Source organism: Sceloporus occidentalis, unplaced genomic scaffold (assembly GCF_023333645.1).
Source record: "Sceloporus occidentalis isolate IW3139 unplaced genomic scaffold, rSceOcc1.0.p SCAF_5, whole genome shotgun sequence".
Lineage (NCBI taxonomy): Eukaryota > Metazoa > Chordata > Lepidosauria > Squamata > Phrynosomatidae > Sceloporus > Sceloporus occidentalis.
Window position 1 is genome coordinate 89,824,851 of NW_028316985.1, and position 19,097 is coordinate 89,843,947.

General features: G+C 37.1%; 1 protein-coding gene across 3 annotated transcripts in view; it reads right to left on the minus strand.

The window, feature by feature from the left end:
* ANAPC4 (anaphase promoting complex subunit 4) overlaps positions 1 to 19,097 on the minus strand; it is a 39,070-nt gene that overhangs the window by 6,423 nt on the left and 13,550 nt on the right. Inside the window, exons 12-28 of one of the 3 annotated variants that reach the window (XM_089524705.1) lie at positions 18,084 to 18,148; positions 17,940 to 17,982; positions 17,778 to 17,854; positions 16,558 to 16,658; positions 16,425 to 16,476; positions 15,782 to 15,837; positions 14,840 to 14,886; positions 12,859 to 12,915; positions 12,026 to 12,082; positions 9,332 to 9,425; positions 6,745 to 6,842; positions 6,062 to 6,123; positions 5,322 to 5,360; positions 5,140 to 5,241; positions 3,837 to 3,914; positions 2,633 to 2,803; positions 1,902 to 2,025 (exon numbers count right to left, since the gene is read on the minus strand). In XM_089524705.1, the coding sequence (XP_089380831.1) occupies positions 1,902 to 2,025; positions 2,633 to 2,803; positions 3,837 to 3,914; positions 5,140 to 5,241; positions 5,322 to 5,360; positions 6,062 to 6,123; positions 6,745 to 6,842; positions 9,332 to 9,425; positions 12,026 to 12,082; positions 12,859 to 12,915; positions 14,840 to 14,886; positions 15,782 to 15,837; positions 16,425 to 16,476; positions 16,558 to 16,658; positions 17,778 to 17,854; positions 17,940 to 17,982; positions 18,084 to 18,148 (1,323 nt within the window). Of the gene's footprint in view, positions 1 to 1,901; positions 2,026 to 2,632; positions 2,804 to 3,836; positions 3,915 to 5,139; positions 5,242 to 5,321; positions 5,361 to 6,061; positions 6,124 to 6,744; positions 6,843 to 9,331; positions 9,426 to 12,025; positions 12,083 to 12,858; positions 12,916 to 14,839; positions 14,887 to 15,781; positions 15,838 to 16,424; positions 16,477 to 16,557; positions 16,659 to 17,777; positions 17,855 to 17,939; positions 17,983 to 18,083; positions 18,149 to 19,097 lie in introns of those variants that run through there. The other 2 variants (XM_089524708.1, XM_089524707.1) reach the window with 2 other exon arrangements.

A 19,097-nucleotide genomic window follows, 5' to 3' on the forward strand; every position in this document is an offset into this window, starting at 1 on the left:
GTTATATTACTTTGCAGCCACCCTAACCTGGACCCTAGACTGGATCAGACTAAAAAAGAATAAAATACTAAATCTAGAAGGAGCTGGTCTGGTGTATGGCTTGCATAGTTACCTATTCTATGGGAAAGACAAAGTCAATAAAGAGTTTAGCAATCATTTTATAAGAAGAACGATTTACTATGTATGGCAGAAAATAAAGCGGAGGTGGTTTTCAAAAATCCCATTATGGGTGTCTATTAATGAGGCTTTTTATACAAGAGAAAAAATGCTATGTGAAAAATGGCCAACATATGAAGATCTGACCAGATATGAAAATAACAAAAGAAGACTAAAATCCGAGGAAGAATTACAAGACGAGGGGTTTATTTGCAATTGGTTTTTATACAGAAGGATAAAAGAACAATTTAATCAAGATCTAAAATTATATGGAATAGGCAAAGGAGAAGCTGAGTTTGAAAAGATAATAATGCAAGAAGGGACTAAAGAAATTTCTAAAATATATCAATTACTTCTGAGACAAGAGCTCGAACAGGAAAATATAAAAGATTGTATGATAAAATGGGCTCAGGAACTGGGACAAAATATTCAACTAGCACAATGGGAAAAAAATTGGACAAGACGAATGAAGTACACTAAAAGCTATGCTCTTCAAGAAAACCTAATCAAAATGCAATTTAGATGGTATTTAACTCCCGAATTACTAGCCAAAGTTTCTAAAGACTGTAATAATAAATGCTGGAAGTGCAAGGAAGAGACTGGAACATTGATACACTGCTGGTGGAGATGTAAGATTGTTAGTAAATTTTGGTCTGAAGTTCACCAGCAAATTCAAAATATCCTAAAAGTAAATTTTGGGAAAGATCCTAAGATGTATCTGTTAAATATGGTAGAAGATAGGGAATTAGAAAGAAAACACGGAAGATTAATATTTTACATGATCCTAGCTGCAAGGACTCTTTTAGCCTCTGTGTGGAAACTGGAAAAGATACCAGATATAAAATCATGGATAATTAAGGTATATGAGTATATGGACATGGATAAATTAACCTGTTGGGTAAATAAAGGATCAATAGACAAATCAAAAAAACAATGGGAACCATGGATAAGATACATGAAACAAGAAGAGGGGGACTATTCTGTTATAATATATGAATAATTTTTTAAAGTTAACAGATTAAAAGAATAAAGAGACCATTTCACTTGATAATAGTACATAAGTAATAAAATGTAACAAGAATAAGAATAAGGTGAATGGATCATGGCAAAGGCGGTAGTGATAGATTTAAGAACAATACATATAAAGAACAATGAGGACTATAAAGGAGATGCCTAAAGTGTCAATTGATAATGAACGGGTTTTTTATACAATTTTGCTGGGAAGTCAAGGAAGGCTTATAAAGATAAACTCAAAAACTATTGGAATGTAAGAACACAACATGATGTATTTTATTTGTTAAAAAACTAATAAAAACATTTAAAAAAAAAAAAAAAAAAAAGGTTAGTTCTGAACATGGAGGAGATATTCACTGATCCATCTGTTTCCCCTTTACAAATTTTTACTTTATATAATGGAGCCAGACCACAGGGAAGTGGTTCCCATAATATGCTACTCTATAAATCCATTTTATACTCCAAAACAACAACTGCAATTTGTGGGATGGTAAAATGGCAGTAACATTTCAACAAAATGCTATTCTCATACTGTTGCAGAAGACCTCTAAACTCTTTCACCAGTTAGGATAATCCATCCTGACGGTGGTAAAATTATCTAGCCTAGCCATGAAAACAGAAATATGAAAGTTACAGTCCCTGCGCACATTTTTCTTCTAAACAAGTCTCCCTACTGGATCATCCTATAGATGGGATAGGTCTTGTGTAAAATCTGTAAGCTTGATCCTTACCACACATGAGACTTTTCTGATGCCATTTACAGCAACATACTGGGCTTTCATGTTCTCCAGCACCCTCCATTGGCCTTCTATGGTGACTGTATGAGTAGGAATGCCATCACACTGCATATCTAACCTAGGTAAGATCCAGAATACATTTGTTTTTAACTCCATTATCAAGTGTTAACATTCTACACATCCCTATTACATGCACACTTAAGGCATCCTTAGATGTAAACATTTTTTGAAAAGGGTAATTGTGTTAAATCTGTTGCAAAAAAACCAAGCAAGAGTCCCGTGGCAGACTGTAATAAACTTGTTGGGTTTTCAAATTCATTAGTTTTAAGCTGTCTAGTTGCCCTAGATTGAAACACACACACACCTTTCTGAGTTTTTTTATTATGAATTAACAAGCTACGTAAATATGGACTTCTGCTGCCAGTGGAGACCATGGAAATGTCATATACAGGCAACTTAGTCATTCTTACTAGCTTTTTCCACAGTATATTCACAATGTGAAACCTCAGATCTGAGAATAAAATATGCTTGAGACTGGATGACTAAGTAATGTGAAAGTAACAACATGTTTCGACATAGCAACAAGCTTTTCCCATTACTTTACCCATGGAAATGTAGTCATTTTAGTCAACCAATTTCTATCCGTCTGTATCCATTCTAAAATTTGCAGTAAAACCCACACACAGTAAAACTGACAACATTTTGAAATATCAGTCGGTTAGGACCTTTGGTCAGAATTCCAGCTCAATTCCAATTCTTGGTTCTCCTCCGTATATATGGATGATAAAGGCAGCTGGGCCAAAATTCTTTCCTTCCCCTCTTGTTCTAAGTTCTCAGCAAGAATTACTGTTATAGTGTCATCATCATAGAAATGGGCATCAAGGCAACTGTAGAAACTTCAGTGAGACAAGGAAAAAACATTTAAATTGTGGTCACACGTATTTCACAAAGAGAAGAAGCACAGAGCATAGCAACATCTTTTGTTTGAAAGTACTGTAAAATCTATGTAATATTTTATGTGAACAGCTGACAAGGAATGGCTCAAATTTCATTCTCTTTTAGCTTCACACCAGTCAATGTCCTAACTCATAGAACTGCACATGTATTAGCTGACTGTTACTGTGCATTTCTATACAAAAAAGATGGGAGGTTCTGAATGCACCCATCATATGTTCAAACTTCTGGCTTGACATTTAAAGCCCTTAAATATCCTGGAGAAAACTGCAAAGATTCTTCCTCTACTATGAACCTTCCCTCATGATGTGATCTTTAACTGCATTCTTGTCTCACTTGTCCCTTCTATAAGCTGAGATAAGCAGCAGACCATTTTCTATGATAGTGCCTCCTTTAAAATTCTCTTTCCCATAATATCTGGAATGTGGTGTCTATTCAGAGCTTGGAAGAGGCTTTTTAAAAAATATCCAAATAGCCACTAGAAATGCATGTCTGTTCAGAGTTTGGAAAAGGTTTTGTTTGTTTGTCTACAACTCCCACAAGCAACTAGCTGAAATAGCCATGAACTGAATCTTTCAGGAGTGGGGAGCTAGATGTGTCTGTTCTAGTAAAATTTGGGTGATGGGTTTAATTTTTTGTTTATATGTATTTTATGTTTCTCAGTCAACTCTTAGAAGCCTTACATGTAGTGCAGAGTGGAGATTAAGAAGATCAGCCTTCGGAGCCCTGATCAGACAGGGTTCCTAAATTATTTGTTTAGGACACTGACACCTAGTGGGATTATTTGAAAATGTATGCCATACAGAAACAAGTACAATTGAAATCAAGTTCAGAATAAAGTTCAGAATAAAAATTAACACCCAGCACCCAACCCCACACTCTCATTTCTTGGAATCAAAGGGCTAAAATATATAATCAAATATGTGATAATCTGATAAATGTTTGGAAGCTAGCCATTCTTCCAGCTATACGAACCTTGTACTTGAACTTTCATTAATACTGTTGTTCAGAAAATTTCCAAAATCAACAGCAAGCAGTCCATTATTTGCAGACCTAAGGTTGTAGGAAAAAAAATAAACATTATATTTTCCAAACATTCTAAAATCTCATATACACAGTAAGCACTAGGAAAATCTATCTATCTATCTATCTATCTACTATCTATCTATCTATCTTTCTTGAGGGTGGGGTTAGCCACTCCTACATTCTTCTCCACATTCTACCTGAAACAGAAATAACATCTTTAACCAGGTCCATGTGAAGGTTGCACTTGTCTAAAGCAAAGTAAAGTAGATTAGTCATAAAGACTAATATCATGTTGTGGTACTGAGTGAAACCTCTCCTCTCATGAGAATTTAGTACAACTCACAAAGAGACAACCCAACTAAATTGAGTATTTCTGAAATCTTCATTCTCCCCTGAGTTAAGAGCATGCTTAAAATGCAAACACACCACTGAAAGTAATGCGACCTAAATGTTCATAGCACAGTTGATGTATCTGGAAACACGTTCAGTTCACCCCAGTGGGACTCAGCTACTCCACTAATTATCTTTGACTACATTCTTCTCCAAGTTTCTAGCCCTTATGGCTTTTGATAGCAGGAATGGGAAAGCACATGACAAGCTTAGTAATACGCAGCCTAGAAGAAGCTGAGCAGAACTTGCAATGGCTAGAGAGTAGGCTTCAATGTGGTAAGAAATGGGATTATGCAAAATTAATATGCATCAAACTGATTTAACAGCAATTAACAACAAAATGGAGTGAAAAAACCCTATTTCAATTAATAATATTAGTTTCCACAATATGCCTGTGCTAAGGGTCATGTTGAAATCAAACAGACAACCTCTGTGAAATAAAGAAGTGACAGATAGAAGCACCCAAAGATTGAGAGAACTAATTGAAATTAATGTGTAACTTGTTATTCCACTCCTACCTTCCAGGGCCTTTCTCGCAGCTTCCTACCCCCTATATTCTCTTCTTGCTTATATTATATCACCACTTGAGCCTTGTGATATTTTCTTTTGAGCCCAACTATACTTTTACTTTACTCATAGGAGCTGTGTTAACCAAATTTTTTATATCGTAAGTTAGAATGTTACTGAACATTCTACATCACAGAGGATCAATTGGATCAGCTTGCAGAATTGACACAGATTTGGCTTGCTAAAAATCATTCAACTGCTATGTGCTAGAGTGTTGGTGGATTATATAATTGCATAACAGACTTTTTTGAAAAAAAGAAAATATCCCCAAATACACCCCTTAATGTTGCCATACCTTGAAACGTCTGTATGCCTCCTCAATATATATATTTTAGAAATTGAGTTTTCTAGCATCGTGAACAAAACATAATGCAAGCTGGAGGATTTATCATTCCACCTGCAATGGTAACAGGAACATCCATTAGAAAAGAATCCAACACTTGATGAATGGAGCATAGAATAATCAGTCATACTTACAAAAATGGCAGCTTAAACAGCTGAGAAGCTGAGTCCTCACTAAAGTGAAAAGAAAAAAGAGAGAAATAAATAAGAAAGAATAACATGTAAACCAAATATATACAATAGCAAATTCATTATTTGTACATAGATCTTTGTGTTGCAAAAACAGCAACATCTATGAACAAGACGAAGGTAGCAGTTGATTTAGTGAACAGTAAAGTTGGCAGAAGACTAAAAAATGTTTAGGAAAAAATCAAGCACTATGGAAGAAGCAAAAAATAGCATTATGAGTATTGAGCCTGCCCAATACACACAGAAATAACCATTACAATAAAATGGTAGCCTGGGCAATGGTTGGTGCTTATTTGAATGCTAGGTGCTGATCTGAATCGGGTATCCTAAATACCCTAAAGGTATTTAGGGTCCCATCTAATCATGGAATCTAAACAGGGTGAAGTTTTATTTAGTACTTGAGAGCCTGGCAGTGAATTCCAGGTGCTGTAGGCTATATTTCAGAGGAAAGAACTGGCAACACCATCTCTGAATATTCCTTGTCTAAGAAAACTCTATGACATTCATGGGGGTTGCCATAAATTGACAAGAAACTTGAAGGCAAATGTGTGCGCACACATCCTCAAAAAAGACATGGCTGATTGGATGTAACACTATTGAACAGAAGAATGTCACAATCCAACATTTCCTTTTTAGATGTACCACTTCTAAATGTCTTTTTATATTATTATTTTAACATACCCTACCTTTTTGATGCTTTGTATAAAGGCATACGAAACGCTTGGTGCACTGATTTCCCAATGACATCCTAGAGAGGAAAATGACAGGCATACATCAAATATACAGACTACTCATAGCAACACAGAAAGAGCCAATTTAGGTTAGTAATATGCATGCAAGAGCATATAGATTGGAAACCATGGATTATTTATATTCAAGAAAAGGATAAAAATATGTGTATTGCTTTAGAATAAAAATGGTTTCAGTTAGTAATATATAAGTTTAAAGCTGTCAGAAGAAGTCATAAAAATATAAAAACAGAAGAGTGTTTGAACTTAAAGATCTAAAGTCTAAAATACTGTTGATTGTAATTTTGGATATGGAGTAAAAAAATAAATAAAAGGAAAGTACACATTTAAATTGTAAAATTGATAGAATATTCAAGAAATTAGGAAGTACAGATGTGAGGGTATATAATATTTTATTGTTGTTGCCATGTAAGTATAGTTTGTTCTATTTTGTTGATTATGTTGTTTTATTGTTTGTTCAATTTTTGTGTATTTTATTTTGCCTGAACGTATGACTTATAAATTTGTGTTTAGTTTTAGGGTTTTTTTTAACATAATAAAATTTATTTTTAATTTAAAAAAAACCAGATGAGATTAGCCCTGTGGTTTATCCAAATCAGATGTACAAACTGGATACTTACAGCTGGCTTCTGTAGACACTGATCAATAATTCCCTCCATTCGCCTTTTTACAAAATGCAGAGACTTCTGAGGATAGTATGGAAATAGCAAAGGGCTTTCTAAATTAAAAAGGAAAAAGCAAGGAGTTGAATTAATGATATTTATGTGAAGAAATCTGGATGTTTAAATCGTCTGTTTCATATTAATAGACATATTACAGGTAAAGAAAAATGACAAATACACTTGTAAACAGAAACAAGAAGGAATTTTTTTTAATGTAAAGTTCTATTTCTCCCACATTCTCTCCTGTAAAAGCATACGTAAAGCATGGGATCAAACCCCGACTGCTTTATCCTGCCCTTACTCTGATTATTTTAGACCATACGTTTAATGAAATAAACACCAAACTGACAATCCTGTTGCCTGGAGGATTTCTTCCCTAGTTATTTCTGTTGGCATTTTTCCCTTTTAACTACCATAGGCCAAATGTTCCAGCTACAGATATGAAAGAAGAGCAGACCTCTGCAGCTCATGCCTTCCAGATGTGTGTGACTACAACTCTCTTCATCCCACTCAGTACAACTACTGTATTCCAACATATCTGGAGTGCACCAGGCTAGGGATGGCAGCTATTCAGGACAACCCTTAGAAAATTGAAGATATTTTTCATTGCTGTGACTGAACAACAGTGTGTCATGCCCACCCCAAAATAAGACAGAGATGCAAAATACAGGAATTTAGCCTCCATCTTTGCTCTATGTAACACAATTTTAAAAATATTTCTTAAAACTGCCTTGTCAATACATATACAGGCCATCACTGCTATCCCTATGCTGCAGGATGGATCTGTGTAACTGTGACAGGAGTGCTTTATAACAGTCCCATAGTTTCGTAAACTGAGATGGCACTGAGGTAAGGAAGGGTTACAATAATGCTGCAGCAAAGGACAACAAAAAGCTTTCTGAGGGGTGAAACAGACCACCCCAAAGGGGTGACTTCAAGCTGCCCCTGACAAAGCCGGATTGGGGCGGCAGCAACCGCATGCCACAGCCCCAATCCAGCAGAATCTGGCCCAAATAGGAGTGGCAAAGAGCTGATCCTATTTGGGGTAGATTGAAGCTGCCCCATCACAACTTCAGCTGGCTTCCAGCTGTCTGAGGGGGGAGGGATGACATCTAAATGACATGCCCCCAAGTCACCCTGAAGCCACCCAGCATGTAATTGTTGGTGTGACTTCCAGGCAACTTGGGGGCATGGCATGTGTAAATGCCATGCCCCCAAGCCAGCTTAAAGCTGGCTGAAGCTGCCAGTCTGTTCTGGCCCTAAATTACAATGTCAGCAAATTGCTATTGGCTTTGGGAAAGAATTAGTGAATTTTATGGGTGCCATATGGTACAGCTAATCCCTGTTGTACAAATCTATCTTGAGCTAAAACAGACAAACCCAATTAAGAGCTGGACAAGGACTCTGTATGTGTGTCTAACTAGCCCACACTATTCTTCTACAACTGGCTGTGGTAACAAAGCAAAAATTAACTAAAATAAAACATAGCCTTGTATATTCATAACCTAGGCCAAGTGATTTCATAGGATAGAAGACGGACACAAATGGCCATCTTACTTATGGTATTTCTCTTAGTCTATATTCCCTAAATTAGGCATACCATGTTAGCAGCCATTTCAGCTAGCCTGAAACATTTTTTAATTTTCTTTTTTTGCCATTATTACTGTAAATTTAAGAAGGTTCCAAACCAATACAAAATCCTCACAATCCTTCAGATAAACACAAAATTATTGCTTCCAGCAATATCAGAATTTTGTAGCTAGCAATCAATACCGTATTATCACTTTCTCCCAAGCACTCCAAAGTCAAGAACTTAACATACAAAAAAAAGTGTTAATAAATCAAACAATGATTCAACATGAGCACTCTTGAGAATTACTCCCACATCTAAAACTATTATCAGAACAATTACCCCATTTAAACAAATGGGACCTTGTACCTTGGAGTGTTCCCATTCAGTATGCCAGCCAATTACTCAATGCCTTGTTTCAGGATACTCCATTCCTCCTTTCTGAATTCTGGTCCTCTCCTCCCTCCTTCCCTCCCATGACAGAGATGCAACATTCTCTGCCCAATTAACATGCTCAACTTTACTGGGTTGTTCTATCCCCCACCCCACCCTAATCTCTGGGATATAATTTTCTAAGGATTTCTGCACTACTACAAATCACTTTCAGTCTGCCAGCATGTCTCCTCCTTTGGGCAGATGATACTAGCTACATATGGACTCCTGCTCATAGAAAATGTGCATTATTAAAATACAGGATAACTGAGATGCAGAACACATGAACTCAAGGCATTCTGGTACTGAACTTTATGTGCCTGTTGCAGATCTTAATACAGACATTAAGATATATTCTAACAATTCCCCTCCCCACAAAAACTAAATTCCACATACTTCAACACAAAATGAAAAGACACACACTATCCCACCCCATGGCTACAGGGCCATCTCCTAACATGGTCTGCCTGTAAGCCACATGCAAGTATTCTTTAAGACTGGCTTTTGAATCTTTGGATCACCAGCTTGAAGAAGATGCTGTACCTTTAAGATGATTGCTATTTTGAACGAAGTTGAACCATTGGTTTCCTTCTGTGTTAGGTGGGGATACAAGGTCATCATCTTCATCTTTCAAGTACTGGAAGAGAATTGTATGAACAAATATCTAGACAAGACAGACAAGTTTTTGGAAGTACAATGCTGGGAAAAGATATTGGATGACTTTCGATATTTCTCCCTTCTGAGTTGGAAACATCTAAGTTAATATACTAGAAGATTAATGAATTTCCCCCTTAGCTCTTTGGAATGTGTTTTATTGCCCAGTCTCCAACAGGTTATCACAGTTTATTGAAAATGCCATGTTACCTAAGCAAAGTAGGACAGTTTATCAGAGATGGTTATAAACCTTTGCTCTATGAAACTGGCAACTAGAACTAGCATTGTGTGCTTGCAGGTTGTTCATTAAGTGGGGACAATTTACGTTTTAATTTTATTTACATGCTGTTCATCTTTCTATTTGAAAAACAATTTCCTTTTTTAGCTCTACCATGGGTTTTTTTTATTTGAAAAAAGATATTTAAATTTAGGAAACAGATTTAGAATCTATGACTAAAGAATCCTTTTATCTCCACATATACAATCATCACACTGTACACCAAAACGAGACATTTATCAGCACACACAGGATGCCAATTTGCTATCACAAACCTGCTGTGGGCTGAAAGATATTATTTGCAGAGAAGTACAAAGCAAGAGAGGTGGGGTGTTAATTCTTTTGTCACACAACACTTCTCCTTGCAACTTCTTGTTTGAGTTTTGTATCCCAGAGAAATACTTGCCACTTTCAAGTATAACAAGGAAAAGTGATAGGTAAGCAAAGAGTTAAGTATCTGCTCTCTTCTTTGTTATTTTTACTCTGAGAACTACAACTTTCTCCCAGTGCTTTGCAGTTGCTCAGAGGCATCTTGGGTTTCTAGACCTGGACCTGCTAGTAAAATCTAGTTCAGCTATAGAAATCACCATGGAACATAAAATGCAGTCACTTCAAGACTCCTATGAATTTCACAGTCCCTTCTCATTCTGCAACTTTTAAGTTTAAGAAACTTAATGAGCAATTTTAAGCATATATCTTGGGAAGTAAATGTCACTGAGTCAATGGGATCTCCTCCTGACTATGCATGTTTTGGATAGAGTCTGTGTCACCAACAATGCTTCCTTTTGTCTAGTGTCATGTGATAAAACAGTTGAGATAGATCCTGACCTGTTCTCAAATTATTTACACAACAATACCTCTCTCAATAACTGGCATTAACATTCAAAAACCTCCCCACATAAAAGATTTTAGAGTTTGGAAAAGTTAATTTTGGATTATAGCTTGCAGAATCCTCCAACCAGCAGGGCCACTGACTATGCTGAATGGGGGATTCTGGTTGTAATAATCTTTAAAAGCAACTGTTATAAGATCTGTGTCTACTATATCATTGGCAAGTATTCTTCTGTGATACAAGAAAAAGGGTAAGAAATAACAACTCCAAGAGTTGCTGTCAATCCAAAAGGGCAGCAAAACTGTGCTGGCAGCTGTAAGAGGATTTGCCAGCAGTCCTTTTTAAATGGACCTCCAAGAAAACTAATTTTTGTGATTCTAGGCTTCATCAAAAGAAATACAGTGTCTAGGTCAAGGGAAGTAATAGTACTACTCTACTCTGCTTTGGTCAGGCCTCACCTGGAATACTGCATCCAGTTCTGGGCAACACACAATTCAAAAAGGATGATGACAAGCTGGAGTATGTCCAGAGGAGGACAACCAAAATGGTGAAAGGTCTGGAAATCATGACCTATGAGGAGAGACTTAGGGAGCTGGATAGCCTGGAGAAGAGACGGTTAAGAGATGGTATAATAGCCCTGTTTAAATATTTGAAGAGATGTCATATTGAGGATGGAGCAACCTTGTTTTCTGCTGCTCCAGAGAGTAGGACACAGAGCAATAGATACAAACTACAGGAAAAAAGATTCCAGCTAAACATCAGGAAGAACTTCCAAACAGTAAGAGCTGTTCAACAGTGGAATACACTCCCTAGGCTTGTGGTGGAGTTTCCTCCTTTGGAGGCTTTTAAACAGAGTCTGGATGGCCATCTGTCGGGGTGCTTTGATTGTGTGTTCCTGAATGGCAGGGGTTGGACTGGAGGCCCTTGAGGTCTCTTCCAACTCTATGATTTTATAAACTCATTCGAGATGTGGTGCTGCACAAGAGTGGTGAAGATACCATGGATGGCCAAGAAGACAAACAAATGGATCCTTGAACAGATCAAACCTGAACTATCCCTGGAAGCCAAAATGAGGCTGTTGTTATTTTGGCCACATCGTAAGGTAAAATTAATCATTAGGAAAGGCAATGATGGATAGGTGGAGGGCAGTAGAAAGAGAGGAAGACTACATGCCAGATAGCTACACTCTATTAAGGAAAACGCAGGCCTGGGCCTGCAGGACCTGAGCAGAGGGGTTGATGACAGAGAGTCTTGGAGATATATCATTCACAAGATTGCCATGAGTTGAAGTTAATTTGAGGTCAGTTAACAACAACATAGGTCCATACAAATTCACCTAATTCATTCCAAAATGCAGACTACATATGTATAGTATGCGTGTTTACCCCTACTGTATCACAGGTTTGCCAACAGTCTTTTCTGTAGCAGGCTATTTACCAGTATTTTTAATGCAAGGAAGAGCCTGATACATTACCTGACCAACTCTTTCTACATTAAAGTATTTTCCTTTACGATTATAGAGCTCAGGTGCCTATAAAAGAAACAGTCAACATGTCATACAGTTAACACCATAATTAGCGTACTTGTCCACTGGCAAGTGGCACAGTGGTTAAATGCTGGTACTGCAACCACTCACTCACAGCCACAAGATTCTGAGTTCGATTCCAACCAGGGGCTCCAGGGTCGACTCAGCCTGGCATCATTCTCCGGTAACTAAAATGAGTACCCAGCTTGCTGAGGGCTATTAGCTTAGAGACTGCTTAGTTCAGTATGAAGCAGTATAGAAATGTAGCTGCTATTGCTATTGGCAGTAGGATTATTAAAATGGCTACATCTAATTCATATGCCCCATATGCAATCTGTCACATGCAGTATTTATTTATTTATAGGATTTATATCTCGCTTTCCTGCCAAAATGGGATTCAAACCTCAGTGGGAAAGAGTGTTTAAAAATGCATCTAGCTCAAAAGGGTTCAAACCAGTATTGCAAATGCACAATTTGAAATGTACACTTCAGAGTGCTTCAAATTGGAAGGTGATTCTCTCTCCTTCATTGGAGGTTTTCAAACAGATTATGTGGTTGCCTGCTAGGGACGTTAGTTGTGGATTTATGCATTGGCAGTGGTTTGGAACGAGATAACCTCTGGTGTACCTTTCAACTCTGCAGTTCTTCCTTGCTGGCCCATGTGTAAGGTGTCTACTTGCCTTTCTTTGAACAAACAAACAATCTCTCGAAATCAGATGACACACCTGCAAACTGGGTAAGTCTCTCATGGGAAACAATTAAAAATAAACTCAACAACTTACCTCATTGAAGTGCTCAGTAAGGAAATCAGCAACAAAAGTGATATCTTTCTGAGTCATCTTTAGGAAAAGAAAAGACCAAAAAATCCATAATCATATACTTTAAAATGTATACTAAATATGAAATACCTTAAACAGCAACTGTCACTATTAAGAATTCAAAGATATAGTCGTGTTAGTCTATGGAATTAGTTTGTAGAGAGATCTTATAGCACCTTTGACACTAACTAAAGAAAGAAGTTGGCAGCATGAACTTCCATAGACTAAAGTCTACTTCCTCACATGGATCTGAGGAAGTAGATTTTAGTCTATAAAAGCTCATTCTGCCAACTTCTTTCTTTCAATTAGTCTCAATGGTGCTACAAGATCTCTCTACATACAGCCACTATTAAACACATAGATACATTCCAATAAAAATCCATCACCATAATATTTAAAAAGAGGTTTTTAGACAATTAATATAAAATATAAACCAATAATACAGATCAGACAAAACAGAAACACACATTTAAGCCTAACCAGTAATAAATGGGTTAAGTTACTGTTTTCATACTGCTGGTTGATATAAAGATTTTAAAATCTAAAATAAAAAACACTGTTCGGATCCTTTTTAATAGCTTCATTATTAAACAAGTGTTATCTATGTAGCATTGAAGAAGCCCAAAAGGGTGTTTTTCCTATTTTCAAGGGCTGGCAAGTTACCTTTATAAAACAGGTTGCAAGCAGCTCTATATTAATTCACATTTAAAAAAAAACACCACCCATTTTGCAAACCAGAAGTACAGACACACTCATTGACATTTTGGACAGTCTATGAAGCCCTTGGAGGACCCCAGGAACAGAAAATTGGTCCCTGGACCCACGGCAGTTACCCACCCATGTTTTAGGGGAAGCCAAGGCAATGTACAACAAAAGATAGAACACAAAAATAAAAAGGAGCAAGAGAAACAACACCAAGAAGAATTAACAATTACAGACAAAAACACTCCAGGTTGAATCTCCCTTATCAGGAATTCAGAAATCCAAAATATTCCAAAATCCAAAATTGTCCACATGGGTGGTTGAGATAATGACACCTTTGCTTTCTAATGGTTCGGTGAACATAAACTTTGTTTCATGCGCAAAATTTTATGTTTAGACTTGAGTTCTCTAAGATATCTCATTATGCATATGCAAATATTCCAAAATCCAAAAAACTCCAAAATCCAAAGCACTTCTGGTCCCAACAATTTCAGATGAGGGAGACTCAACCTGAAATTACACAATGGCCTCAGTAGAAGCCCAGCTTAGTAAACAGGCATGGTACACAGGTGTACTTAGGGCCTGCATGAAACCTGGCTTGGCAGACATGAAATGAAACACAATTCTACACAAAGCAAAGACACTTCAAGCTGAGTATTCCGTATTTGGAAAACCAAAATACTCCAGAATCCAATAGTATCCACACAGGTGGCTGATGGTTTGCTTTGTTTTCTGATGTTTCAATGTACACATACTTTGTTTCATGCACACAATTACTCAAAATACTGTGTATTAAATTACCTTCAAGCTATGTGTATAAGGATGTATATAAAACATATATAAATTTTGTATTTAGACTATGTATATGCAAATATTCCAAAAATCAAACTAAAATAACATTTTAAAAAATCTCAAATCCAAAACACTCCAGATTCCAAGCATTTCAGATAAGAAATACTCAATCTGAACTAAGAAGGCCCTGTAAAAAGGTGAATTATTGTCCTTTGTCTAAGTGTACCATCCTCACAGGAGCTGGTCAAATATGTCCAATGGCTCAACAAATTGCCTTCTTTTATTGGCTACTTAAGAGTTCAACAACATAAACAGGGCAGGGGAAGGAAAGAAGATATCAAACAGCCAGAAAATCATGCAGTTCTTAGCTGTTAGGTCTGAGTTTGACTTGGTGAATCAAAGTTATACAAATCTGCTACAGAACATGCATGACTGACCACATCAGTACTACCTTGTTCAGCTCTGGGGGGACATGATCCTCTGACATCCTTAGCATGGCTGGAAAATAAAAATGTGACCAAGACAATCTGAAGAGATCATTTTACATTTCCTTCCTACAATTTCACCCTCGCATAAAAATAAAAGTTGTGAGTCAGAAAGTAGGAAGATCATTTTTCCAAAGCTACAGCTAGAATAAGAGACCATGCAAACAAAATGCTTGCATGCTAGTAATAACTGTGCAACCAACCAGTCTCTACATGCTGGAAGCAATCCTTTGTAACTGTATCTTTCATTCTCCCAAGTCACAAAGTGAGGACTAAATATTTATAATATACAAGAATATGTTGTTGTCAGTGGAATTCCATATTTGGCAAGATTCTTTAATATGTCAGAAATTAAAACCATCTGCAAGTCTGTAAACATAATGGTAGGGACTTCAAAACAATGATACAGTGGGCTCTTGGTACCCGCTGGGATTTTGTTCCAGGATCCCCTGTGGATACCAAAATCTGTGGATGCTCAAGTCCCATTATATACAATGGCATAGTAAAATGGTGTCCCTTATGACACCATTTTATGACATAAAATGGTAAACTCAAGGTTTGCTTTGGGCGGGTGGAGTAGAGTATTTTCAAGCTATGATAGTTGAAGCTGTCTTCCTGAAGGAAAGGAATGACATTTTTCCATTCATGGTGGTGTGGGCATGTCCACTCAGTGGAAAAGGCAAGTGATGACATATCAGAACCGTGTCTTCAAGGGTGTAGTAAAAGACAACCATTTACCAATATGAATAAATAGAAAGATGCTCCTAGTGGTAGCAGCTATTAAGGATTAAGCTCTGCTCCATCATCTACAACGGTCTCCACTATTACAGTATGTTTATTTTTAGTTCTGCTTGAGTGAGACAAAAAGCTGGGAAACTGGCATATGTAATTAGTACCACTTTACTTACCCACATAAAGCCACCGGAAAAAAGCTTTGAAATTTTTCATACTGCTGTCTATAACTCTGTAGAGAAAGCATAAGGAATGGCATTTTATTATTATTTCAAACATGGCTTCAGCAACATTCTAAAGGGCTACCTTTCTCATTAATGTCCCCATCAACTCAAAGAAGGGAAAGATTTCTAGGCACACCGACTTGAATTTCACATATGGGCATGGCAAAAGACTTCCACAGAGCCTATGGATGCTTAACTTGGGCCAGTTTTTATCAAAAAGTTTGCAGATGAGAGCAACTTTAAAAGATGCATCTAAACTGGAGTTTCACACTACTAGCATCCACTTTAACCCATTCTTCTTCCCCAACATGTATAGTGACACAGTGCTTCAGAGTATTTAAAGTATATTTCATATATTATATTATTAATCCTTACAGTAACTTTGTAAGTGGCCACTTAACAAGGCAAGCTGTTTCTTCAGTGACTAAAAAATGAGGACTAGCTGCCAAAAATAAAACTAAGCTGCATGCAGCTGGATACTAAAACACTGGAATGGCAAATTATTTTGGACAACATCCACATATATTCCAGCCACTGAATTAATAAACAATGTTAAAAAAATCATTTGTGCATAATAATCTTGATTAATACATACTGAAGTAGCTCATTTCCTTTCAGGATGAAGGAACCCACTGCAGTTATTGCTTCTGTAATGAAAGAGTTAACAGTTACATAAAGTCAGCTGAAGTTGTTATCAATATATGCCAGCTAGAAAGTTAATCATGTACCTTCTATTCCTGATGCATCCAATCCCAGACACTCATACTTTTGTTTCCATGATGCCATTCCTTTCAATTCACTTAAATGGTACAGTAAGGCTTCAGAGCCACTATCAAAGCAAGATGGCAAAATTGCTGAATAAAAGACATCACACTCAATATGACATTAATGTTCTTTTTTTTAAAAGATTTTTTAAAAGAATCCTTCCCCCCCTGGAATTTGCCTAGCAGACGACTAGAACAGACAAAGTGGGACTGGGACAATGTACAGCTTGTTATGCCTAGTTTTGTACTATGCAGGGCTGGAGAATAGGAGTAGGAGTAAGGAGTAAGATGTTTTTACAGGAGTAGAAGTAGGAGTAACATTAAGAAAAATATCTTACTCCAGAATAGGACAAGGAGTAACCCCAAAATCATCCCAGCCCTGATACAATGGCCCTTCCACATTCGCTGGGGATTGGGGTGAAGGACCCATGAATGTGGAAAAAAACGCAAATAAAAAAACCCCATTCATTTTACCTGAGAGAAAACCTCTCTAGGAATCTCCAGGCCATCCAGTGCAACTCTGTGGTCATTGTCTTCCAGAAGTTGATCATATAATCATGCTGGAAGACCTACAAAAGCCTAGAGAAGTGTTTTCTCTAGGAGTTTTTAGGTTCTCCAGCACAACTCTATGGTCAACTTCCAGTAGAGTTGCACTGGAGGACCTAGAGATTCCTAGAGAGAACATGTTAATCAAAAGCGCAAATAATCAAATCTGCAAAAGTCAAATCTGCAAATGTGGAGGGCCACCTGTACTTCTTTTAATGCTTCTTTATTATGAGGCTGGGTGCTTTGACAGCTTCATGGAGCACTGTTTTTGCTGGTTATAAATTTTACATAATTTCTGCAGAGTTAGCCAATTCTGTCAAGCCAGACCTAAGAGGCACTTGTATATGTGGGGACTCTAAACTTTCCCTACTAGGAAAAACAAGGATTACTTGTGATAGTTCTCCTTCATGTTTTATGGTCTTATTAATAAATATTAACATTCCAAGTTCTCCGTATTAACAGTTTACCAGCATTAGAAATATCCTTGTTAATCAACTAAAAATGCATCTTTACAATCATCATCCCTCTCCTGACACACTGGCTAGGCTACCTGGGTATGGTAGGAGTAGTAACTCAACACATCTAGAAGGGATGTCTTATCAACATATTTACTCCCAAATGAGTGGTGAGATTTTTACCTTTGCAAGTGACTTATGACAAGCTTCTGAATACTGGAGTAAGAAGATTCCATGGACTGGCCAAGTTTTTTTAAGCCCTGTTAGAAGAGAGGTTGCATTTATCAGCGCAAGTTAACCAAACGCCATTAAAAAATACAACATACAACATATATATTAGCATACCTTTACTGTTAGTTGATTCATCAAGAGTGCTTGAAGCTCAAGACTGTGTACCAAAATAAATAAATAAATAAAAATACAAGCAGTTACATTTTACTTTTTCATCTTGAATAATGCACAATTCTGGAAAAAAAAGCTAATACCTACCTAGCTTTGCCCCACAACAGTAACTGCATGAATTCATCTTGTACAGAAGTGGTTGTATTCTTTTCCTGCAAACAGAAGACTGTAGTATGAACACACTTTAGGACTTCAATGTAAATATATTACACCATGATATTCCATCACACTATAAAGCATGGATGCCCATCCTGGGGTGCCCACACCCCCAGGGAGTAAGAGATGGAATTAAACGATGTGCAACAAAGATACTTATGTGACTCTAGATGCAATTATCTTTTGTCAGTCAAAACAAAATTTAGGAGTTGCCTGAAACCATAGGAAGTCCTGAGGATCGCAGTCAGTGAAAAAGTTCCATGTTTTGACAAAACCATGAATGAGAAGGAGGAGCAAAGAAGTACAGTGCGCCCACGCCATATGCGGGCATGACATATGCAGCTTTCAGCATACTCTAAAAGCCGCGTGTGAAGAAGCAGTGCCGCACGCTAGAAAGACTAATAGTGTGCGTGACTGTGACCATGAGTACCTCTGACTTGCCTGGATTAAGTTTCAATTTGTTTGTCCTCATCCAGTCCATTACTGATGACAGACACATGAAAAACAAATTAGATCTACTGGGAAATAGTCTGTCCATTCCTGCAGTAGCCCAGTGTAAATTTGTCATTTTGTCTGTCCCATCTAGCTTAACACTGCTCAGTTCTGCCTGCCTAAGATTCTGTATAACAGAGGTATTGAATGTGTGGTCCTCCAAATTTTGTTGTACAATAACCCTAGCCAGCACAGATAATGGTGTGCAACAATGCAAGCTGTAGTCCAACAGCATCTGAAAGGCCACATACACATACATTCCCTGTAAAGTCTCTAAAAGAGATTTCCTACAACCCCAGTAGCGTGTTTCTTCCAATCAAAATGTTGCACAAACAGAAAGCTCTACTTGGGGTGTTCCTTTTTGTATTAAAATTCCTTTTTGTACTTTGTATTAAAATATTTGATTTTTGCACGCACTGTGTGTATACTAGTCACCTGTGTAATTGGAACTGG